Source organism: Alosa pseudoharengus, unplaced genomic scaffold (assembly GCF_046254945.1).
Source record: "Alosa pseudoharengus isolate Yale_2024_CS ecotype anadromous, Long Island Sound unplaced genomic scaffold, YU_APseudo_1.1 YU_APseudo_1.1_scf_17, whole genome shotgun sequence".
NCBI lineage: Eukaryota > Metazoa > Chordata > Actinopteri > Clupeiformes > Clupeidae > Alosa > Alosa pseudoharengus.
This window is the reverse complement of record NW_027468640.1, coordinates 36,422,406-36,432,405: the sequence shown is the minus strand read 5'-3', so window position 1 is coordinate 36,432,405 and position 10,000 is coordinate 36,422,406. Positions and strand designations below refer to the sequence as shown.

The window sequence follows — 10,000 nt, the reverse complement described above, 5'->3', positions numbered from 1 at the left end:
AGAGTAGCCCGCTTGATGATGGTAGTGAGTCAGCCTATGTTGTCCTCCTTCTTACCTGAAAGAAATGTAAAACTGAAGAAGTGTGTTTTTCACTATTCTTGCAAATGTGCCCTCGCAAGTTTGTGTTTTCAGTGTCAAGATAGTGATTACTGGAGATCAAATCTCATGGGTCTATAGACCCAGTCCGTCCCAGTGAAAAAATGCTCAGTGTCCCCAGCCGTGGCGCAACTGGCTGGGGCACCTGCACCGTACGCCGGCGACCCGGGTTCGATTGGTCCTTTCCGGATCCCACCCCGACTCTTCCTGTCACTCTCCACTATCCTGTCACATTAAAGGCATAAAAGCCCAAAAAATATACTTTAAAAAAAGAAATGGTCAGTGCAGAAACACACAACCGGGTCCAGATGTCTGAGGTCCAGTTTCTTTGGAAACACTTAACTCTGTCATCAAGCCCCACAGTGAACAAATGCAAGTGCTGCTTCCTGTCGGTGGTGGGTTTAGTCCCTCCAAATCACACAGAAAGCCACCTGTGAATGACACTCTCTTCAATTGTATAATGAACTAGAGATAATAGAAAGAGAGAGGGAGACCAAGAGAGAGAGAGAGAGAGAGTGCTAATGCAGCGAGAGCAAGCATGAAAGAGAAGGAAAAAGAGTGAGCTATAGTAAGAGAGAGGGAAACAGAGATTGGGAGAGAGAGAGAGAGCAAGAGAGAGAGAGAGATAAAAACATCCTGTTTCCCATCTGTGCTCTTTGGCTCTGATCGTCGATGGGATCATGCTGCCGCAGTGTCCTCTCCTCTCGCTCGAGCGCGGGGCAGTGATGACCAGGATGCTGGGATCGCTGTGGTGGTCACACAAGGGTTGGTTGTGCACCCAACTGCCCCCTCCAGATTCCCATCACACACACATGACCATGGTCAGCCCACAGAGGACAGTCCTTATGCCAGGGCAAGATAATAAATGGTGAAATGTCTCTGCTAGACTGAATAGCAACACCCTATGTTAAACATTACGGCACTGAAAACAAAACTATGATTACATTTCTTTTGAAGCTTTGCCATGCGTTATGTAGTTGGCCTTCTGGTATCTGCTACAGCAGTATACGTGTATTGCAACCAGTCAGTCCCTGTCTTCACCAGTGAAAACGACTTATCTGGAAAAGGCACATTGCTCATCCTTCTCACCACAGAGCATTAGGATACCAGTCATCCATGAAATGCAAAGCCACACAGCCTTCTGTCTAATCTCCCAATGTCCACCCCAAACTCACTATCGCCAACGGTCCTCTAGCATTTGCCTACGTGTTCAGAGAACTCCATACATATCTATGAAGGATTTTGGCTTGCAATTTTTAGCTTTTGGTTTAACCCCAGATAGAGAGTGATTCAAACTAAGCTCACAGCACACTTTGGCCTAAATCTGAAACTACGGCTAGGGTTAGACATGGATGTGGATTAAAGCAGAGGTAATGCATAGTGCAACTCTGTATCCTCTGGTTTGCATTTAGGACACATCATGTATTCTTGGCCACCCCTCTGCAATCGACACACAACTCTTATCTGTTAATGAGGGTACGTGCAAAGTGATCTCTGTGGTATTTTATAGCTCGTCTTAGTGGTCTTACTGTAGATGTGCTAGCGAGATGGTTTGGCTAATCGGGAAAAAAAGATGTGGAGTCATGCTTATGTCCCCTTCCCATTATATTACTCACTGCAAATACACTGTAATCTATTTGTGTAAACACACATACTGTATTCACATACACACACACACACACACATTCTCGCTATCAAACACACCTCAATGGATTTCTGTTTGTGTTGTGAGGTTGGTAGTCATCTGAGGTGGACGCTGTGTCAAACCTGAGAGCCTTCACACCTCTGCTCTGTTTTGGACTCGGAGGGGTTTGTGACCTGCAGACTTGCACGAAAGCATTTAGTACCGAGTGGGAGGACAAGGCTCCAAATCACCTCTGACTGCTGAGGTCAGAACATTTTTAGTCAGAGTTTGCAAAAACGAGTCCTTTTGTCGCACACAGAGCAGGTTTTCTAGCCATCAGCCTTATCTCACTCGGTCGGCAAAAGTATTCCCCATTTCTGCAGTAGGCCTACAATGACAAACCGCAGTAACTATGTATTTGGTCAAAACTGAGTTAATACTCAAAATAGGCATTGTGACATCTCTTCTCTTGTGTCAGTAGACATTTATAATTTGATTATCGTCAATTAACGTCACTATCACATTTCTTAAGGTGTCCAAACGTGAAGTTCATTTCCTTGTACAGCACTACATAGTGCTATTACACTAGCACCGCAAACCGTTGACGTTTCTATAAGAGAGAGAGACTGTGCACATGACGTCTGTATTGTAATCTGTACTGTGGCGGCCATACCCCTTAATCTGGATGTGTTTTTGTTAGTTGTTGTTTTTTTCAGACAACGCTGTCTTGCATGTCCATTTACGTGCTTGGCTCGGGACTTTATAGTTAATCTCTTTAGTTGATTTTTTTCCCCCCATGTCGATATTAAAATGTTGAACCCGATCACTGAGAGGGGTGGGTGGGTGGATGGGTGGGGGAATGGCTTGGAATTTTCTGTGGCTTTATTCACTCATCCGCCAGCATGCATTTTGCATGTCATCTGCCATGTCGAATCACTTAGGAGCAAATGCAGTGGCCAGATGTCTACTGGATAACAGCGGATCTAAACCAGATCTGGGCCAGATCTGGGCCAAATCTGAACAGGATTTGTGACAGATATTTCCATAGTCACCCACTGTACTCTATATGCTATATGACTAATGTTCATTTGTTGTGCTTTTTTGTAAGTAAAAGGGACAGCCCTAATATGATCCTCTTTAGTATGGTTTGTGCTCCCTGTGATGCATGTTAAACTCCAGTCACAATGTTTTTTTCAACCTCAAGAGTCATGAGGGACATGATTTGATTTACACACACTGCTTATCTGGAAGCGTTTCCTCATTAATAACCAACTCTGTGCTCCTCTGCTATTGTGACTGGGAGCGTAGCGTAACACAAGCATGAGGATTCGGATGTCCATGTCACAAACTAATCCACAGAGTTGCTTTCCAAGTCTGTCTTCACGACAGAGCGTCCAGTCAAAAACTGTCTGAAATCAGTGGGCGCCTGTAGACATCCCCGGCCACATCAAGGGAGCAAGTGAACGCCAGTCAAATGAGTCGTGGTAATCGGTCATTTCCTCTTCCTGTCAATGCTTTTTGTTGTTGTTTTCAGACAGATTGTCATGTCATTAACTGGGGAAACACTTGTGGATTTTGCCTGTGTATCCCGTGTTCAGTGTACAACTGGCCGGGGGATGGCCAAATCCAGGATTACAGTCTGAGTGGAAGCTTTTGGCCTCGTTGCAAGCCTCATATCAAACCAGAAAAGTCCTGTCTGGGTAAAATTGTTTTTAGTCTCTGCATGAATGAATATCAGAATATAATAATTTTCAAACAGCAGTAGTATATACAGTAATAGCAACAGTAGAACATTAGAAACAGCAGTAATATGACAGACAACAAGCTTGGAATGTTGTAGAATCTCCCCCTCTCATTATATAATAAAGTATAAGCCTGTAGCCTACCTCTGCTATAGCAATACAGTCTTTCATTTAGCATATTAGAAATAATACATAGGATTTAATACATGAAGTCATCACTTTACCAAAGGCTTAAATGTAATCCCTAGTAACCATTGCAGTCCATTGAAATACATTTCTCATCTCTCATTGGTCTTCATCTGTGAAATGTCTGGTCATTTGTTCTGTAGGCAGTAGTGTGCTAGACAGCAGACATCGCACAATGCAGCTTCTTCTAAAATGAAAAGTACCATAATGTTTCATGTAGGTGTGGAATCAGTGACTCAGTTGTATTCCTCACATAATGACTCGTCAATAGGATATAATACACACAGGTATAGAGGGAAAGAGAGAGAGATAGAGAGAGAGAGAGAGTAGGAGTGATGGAGACTAGCATGAGTGGGGTGCAAATTGGATTTTTGGTGCAGGAGATCATGTGGGGTCAGAACTGCAGGTGTGGTCAGCCCATTCTCAAATGTGTGATATTGGTGATACATTTGGCCAGCTGTGTGTGTGTGTGCGTGTTTGTGTGTATGTGTGTGTGTGTGAAAAGATTTTTCCCCCGTTCAGTCTCCAAATGTGAGACACATTCTCTATTCAGACTCTTAATATGTCTGAGACCTGGAACAGAGTTTAGAATAATGACTATCAGAACCATCATTTCTATCTCCTAGGGTTAGTGTCTATCTCCCAAGTCTTTGTGGGAGAACTGAGATATCCATGCAGATATCTTTCCTTTCATATTATATGCTCCAAATGGTTGGATGAACTATGATCATATCCTTCACAATGAGCTGCAATATGACAGAAACTGACGTTTGCTTTTCCATAAGCCCAATAGATATGAATTTGTTGCTCTGTAATAATGTATACCAGCAGGATTAGTCAGGGTTGTCCATCCTTTGGTGGAGATAATTCCAAATGTTATGCTAAGTTAAGCTGTCGCTATGTTTTGACTATAAGCATGTTCTTTCCAGCCTACTGGGTATGACACTTCTTCATGAAGGTGTACGTGCACTTTGTACAGTGAAGCCCTTTAGTGTTGTTAAGGAAAGGACTGGAGTGTGTTTCAGTACCAGTGATCCTCCCTGGTCTCTGCTACACATCGTCAGGACGCGCAGTACTCTCTGCCTCTTCCCAGCATGCTCTGGGCTTCCCTTAATGACAGTGTCATGAGTGTAGAGCAGAGCATCGAGCTCTCAGGAGCTCCGTCTTTCTGCATCAGTGAGAGACCAGTACATCTCTCTCTCTCTCACTCTCTCTCTCTCTCTCTCTTCCTCTCTCTGTCTCATCTCTCTCTTCCTCTCTCTCTATCCCCCCCTCCCCTGCTCTGCGTCTGGGAGTGGAGGTATATTTTTGGAACGGACCAGACTGTTGTAGCTGTGCATTCTGCATAAAAGGCAGCAGCAGAGTAAAAGCAGCAGGCACAGTGGTAACCAGAGCAGTGGATGGCAGGCTGTCCTTTGGACCAGATGATCTATACTATAGTTATGGCCCCATGAGCCCACTGGTGGGGCTTAAGCTTTGCCAGCTTAATATGCTTTTCATTCCATTAGGCATTTCTCATCATATTCATGCATCCCAGTGCCATCGTCTCTGCTCTGTTTACTGATCAGAACCAGCCCCCCCTTATTCTTTCAAACATGTAACTCACATACGCTATGCACACACACACACACACACACACACACACACACACACACACACACACACACACACACACACACACACACACACACACTATACACAGTCAGAAGAATGTTGATTAGATTACTGGTACTCTATTCATAATAACGGTGGATAGAATAGATACAGTTCTGTTACAGTGACCAAATCATAATAGTGTGTGTGTGTGTGTGTGTGTGTGTGTGTGTGTGTGTGTGTGTGTGTGTGTGTGTTTGTGCGTGTATATACATATATATATATAATATGTATATTATACACGCAGTATATTGTGTAGTGTAGTATACTGTAGGACAGTATACTGGGCTGGGCTTTTTTGCCTTTGGTAGTGGGCTGAGATTAAATCAAATTGAGCCTAAATCCCCCCACATCTGTCCCTATTGGTGGAAGGCTCTGCCATCTGACAATCTGGGGGGGGTTGGGAGTCCAGCAGCTTGAATGGTCATCATTGGCAATGGTTGGCTGCCAATAGTACTGTACAGTATGTCCATGCTGAATCCATGATTGTGTTATTTAATTGTGTCCATGTCCATGGTGATTGTGTTCAGCGTCCTTTGTGTGTGTTTCTCATTTTGTGTCTGCTGCATGGTAATGACTTTATGAAGAAGACTGCAGATTTTTTGGTTTCCGTGGTTACACGGTACCCGAGTGCCAGAGAGTTCTCTGCAGTGACTTGTTAAAGTTGTAAAATGTTGATTTGCTCTTATGAAGTTCAAGGTGATTTCATGAATCATTTTCCAAAAGGCAGGTTGCACAACACCTTTTTTCAGCAGGGTAGCGGTCACTGTCACTCAATTAGTTTAGTCCTTTATGTACAGAGAGCTCCCACCAGGGAAAAAAAAAAACAACCACTTTCAAATCGTAGCTTCTGAGCAGGTACATGATAGAATACATTTGATCTGAATACTGCTGAGACCATTTTGATCAAAACCTCTCACATTAGCATCATCAGTCTACTCAAGCAGCAGCAGTGAAGTCTCTCTCACAGTCTCTCTCCTTGGCTGTTTCGGCCGGCTAAAGTTGCCGGACAACTCAACCGAATGACTTAATCATGCTCGCTTACACTCACCCCCTTACCCCCCCCCCCCCCTCCACCCTGCCCTCAGCACCAAGAGTCTTAGAGGAAGACGCTGTCCCCTGCACTTTTCTCTCCACCCCTGCTAGCCATCCCCTCCCCTCCCCTCCCCCATATCTGCTAATGCAGATTTAATTGGGCGATAAGACCTTAGGGGTCAAACGGGTGGGGTGGTGTACTGAGCGTTTGCCTGTGTGTTACCCAACCCACTCTAACACACAGCAGGGGGGGGGGGGGTGTAGGTGGTCATTTACATTAATCAGTGAATGGATGAATGGGAGCAGTGGGGCTGGATGGGTTCCAGTTATACTGTGTATTAATACATGAATGCAGATGCACTGTGCATTAATGTGGCTGTGCTCAAAACAGATATGTTGATGTCAGTGAATGAGCGAATGGACTGTGGAGCTGTATCCGTCTGGCTTGATAAAGCTAAGTCAGTAATAGACTAAATGCATTGTGCTTTATAGAGGATGTGCTAAAGGAATAATGCTCACTGTCAGTGGAAATGTGGTGACTTGTTCAAGTTGTAAACCCTCTAAAGGAAACTCAGTGGCACATGTGTGTTGGGTGTGTTCGTGCTTCTATTGTTATCAGCACACATGCGTGAGGTGAGATGTTTGTTGCAGACACGAGCTAAGGACGCATTCCCTTACAGAAGCGGATGGGAGCAAGAAAAACACACACACGCACGCACACACACACAGGCTAGGAAGTGCCCTGCCCCCACACTGCAGGCCATATGGTTTAGTGCAGATTAAAGGCGTTTGTTGTCTGCTCTGACCAAAGGATTACCTCCTCAGGCCTGGGTTTGTGGCGAAGGGAAAATTGAAGCGAAATCTCCTTTAAATGAAACGCTGATGCTGATGGTGGTGACGGGGTGAGGGGGGTCCTAGGAGTGCACTGTGCTCTGGACAGGCACGTGGGTTGGTGGATTCGGGTGGTGGGGTGGGGTGGGGTGGGGAGGGGTTATGGGGGTGATGGTGACATTTAATAGTCGCCACTGTCTGACACCCTTGTCGTCTCTGATGGTGCTGCTCACTGGCTGGTCATGTCTGGCTAATACTCTCGCCAACACAGGCTCGTCCATGGGCCCCTCTCTAAATCCTGGTCCACTACTGGTCCTCCACTGTGGAAGCAGGGAGATTTGGAAGGCAATCTAGAAGGCGTGTGTAAACAACCTCTCCATCGGATAAGGTTAATGGAACTAACTGATAGGCGTTCGACTATGTGCCACCTCTAGTTGAGCATCAATCTCCACCGTAATTGCATCTACCTTGTCGTGACTTATCTGTCGCATGTGAGCATGTCAGGAGCAATTGACATGCTTGTCCAACCCGGTTGCCCAGGAAACGGTTTCGTAAAAGCATATAGCTTCCCGTGATTTTGACTGATAAAAACACCAAGTCACTGACAGATATTATTTTTATTGCTGTATGATATTACTTGTTTTTGCATGATTATTATGCACTTTGAAATTATTATTAAAAATCATAAACATTTTAATAAATAATTTTTGAGTATTTCACCTCTTTTCCGACATTTCGCGTAGTCAAGATACTCAGAATAACAGAAGAAGAAAGACACAGCCGACCTTTTTGCTGTGGCCACTTAGTGATGTGGTCCATGGGGAATCTGGAGTTGAGCTTTTGGCATCTTTCTGTCCCCCACCATGTGTTGGCAGATGGAGTGAGTGAGTAGTCCCTTTCAGCAAGTCTGTTTACATTATGTTCCGACAAGCGCTTGTGAATGGGGAATATTTGGGGCGAAACAGTCAGGGCTTTGTGAGTCGTGCTGCTAGGTCACGTATTCATCATCTCAAAGGCCATGTTAGGAGAATGGGGACATTCACCTCACACTCAGACTACGTCACACACAAACACACACACACACACACACACACACACACAGTGAGTCTGAACACTGGACTGGAGAGTAATGAATAGCATAACAATATAAGATGTGCATCAATGCCTGTGTGCAATTAGCTTTAATCAATACACAGTGGTACATACTGTACCTCACCCAACACCGTCTGTTTCAAATAGCGGTTGGCCAGAGCCATGGAAACACAGGATGCATGCAAGCACACACAGTCACAGCTAACCACCTTCTCACTCTATGCCCTTGTTATTTGCCCCTGGTCTAGCTGGTCCAGTGAAGTCCTCTACCACCATTTGACATTTCCACACACACCTGCCCTGACTGGCCTCTGTGTGCATCCAGATTTGTGTCTGTAATTATACCCCTTTGGGCTCTCTCTCTTTCCATCTCCCTCTCTCTCTCTCTCTCTCTCTCTCCTTTGACATATTCAGAACTGTCCCCTTGCTCGTCGTCATGCTGCCCATCGCTTGCTGGGGTGGCCTTCCAACTCAATGGGCACTCAGAAGTAGTTGTCTCCACACACACACACACACACACACACACACACACACACACACACACACACACACACACACACACACACACACACACACACACACCCTTCACAGCCCATGGCCCAGTCCCATTAGTTGATATGCCACCCTCTCTGTGTGCAGGCAGACGACCCTCCTTCCGTGCAGGGGCATAGTTCGGCGTGGGGGAGTAAAAATAGACGAGAGCCGTGCACCGCTCAAATTAGCCACCCAGTGAAAGCGAGAGCGTCGGGCGGCCGGAGGCTAGCGGCAGGGTTTCAGACTGGTGCAGGGCTCAGGACATCACTTTGACACATACAGTACACACATACACACACACACACATACACACATGTATACATATGTCACACTTTTAACGTATACACACATATAGTAGAAGGTTGGACATATCTCAGCTCCTGAGTCATGATTCCATAGTTCTACACGTATAGTTGTGGAAGGACGGTTATGTAGGCATTTGGAAGAAGAAAGGATTGGATTTTTTTTCCGGAGTTTGCTTGTCTGGAAGCCGTCTGGAAGTTGTGCTTCTGTGCGTTGAATGGCGTGAGGCTCCAGCCCTCTTCTATGGATTGTTGGCATGGGCAACGCAGCGACGCACGAGGACCAGTGGGGTGAGGGGCCTCCACAGGCGGCCGGCGAGAGCCTCTCCGTCCAGGACGCCAGCGCTGACGTGTACAGCTCTGGGGACGGCCAGGAGTCCTGGGTCCTGGTAAGCAGCGGGGGAATGTAGATGAAAGGGACGGGGCAGCTCTAGCACCAGCTGACTGGACAGAGGTTGGGTCAGTGGAGAGATTAGCTTACAGTATAGCGCTGAAATGGACATGAGACAACCTATGTTTTGTATGCTTTTTGCACATAATTATTATGTCATTTAGTATTTGATGCTTGTAGATGAATATGAGCTTTCTGGAAGTCCTTGTAGATGCATAGACATCTGTCCTTTTTTGTGATTTGGAGTTGTGATGGTGTGGTCTCCAGTGGTGTGAGTGGTTGTGGTGTGTGAATATGGGGCAATGCTTTAATCTGATGTCAAAGCCTCTGTGTATCTTCCTGAGGTGGTTGGCAGTGCGTCATGAGAGTTGTTGGTTGTCAGGAGCGACAGCAACATGTGGTTTATGTTTGACATAAACGAGGATTGGTATAGGGGACATGATGACAGTTGAGAACTGTAGATAGAATTTCTCTTTTGCCGCACTATAGACTAGTACACACATGCTATCACCTC

At 45.6% G+C, this 10,000-nt stretch overlaps 1 protein-coding gene across 11 annotated transcripts in view; it reads left to right on the top strand.

The window, feature by feature from the left end:
* ank2b (ankyrin 2b, neuronal) overlaps positions 1–10,000 on the top strand; it is a 174,949-nt gene that overhangs the window by 81,658 nt on the left and 83,291 nt on the right. For 8 of the 11 annotated variants that reach the window (XM_076289435.1, XM_076289433.1, XM_076289431.1 and 5 more), the window contains exon 1: positions 8,926–9,484. The exons of 1 other annotated variant lie outside the window; for it this stretch is intronic. In XM_076289435.1, coding sequence (XP_076145550.1) covers positions 9,353–9,484 — 132 coding nt within the window. In that variant the 5' untranslated portion in view covers positions 8,926–9,352. Of the gene's footprint in view, positions 1–8,924; positions 9,485–10,000 lie in introns of those variants that run through there. 2 more of the 11 variants (XM_076289432.1, XM_076289434.1) reach the window with 2 other exon arrangements.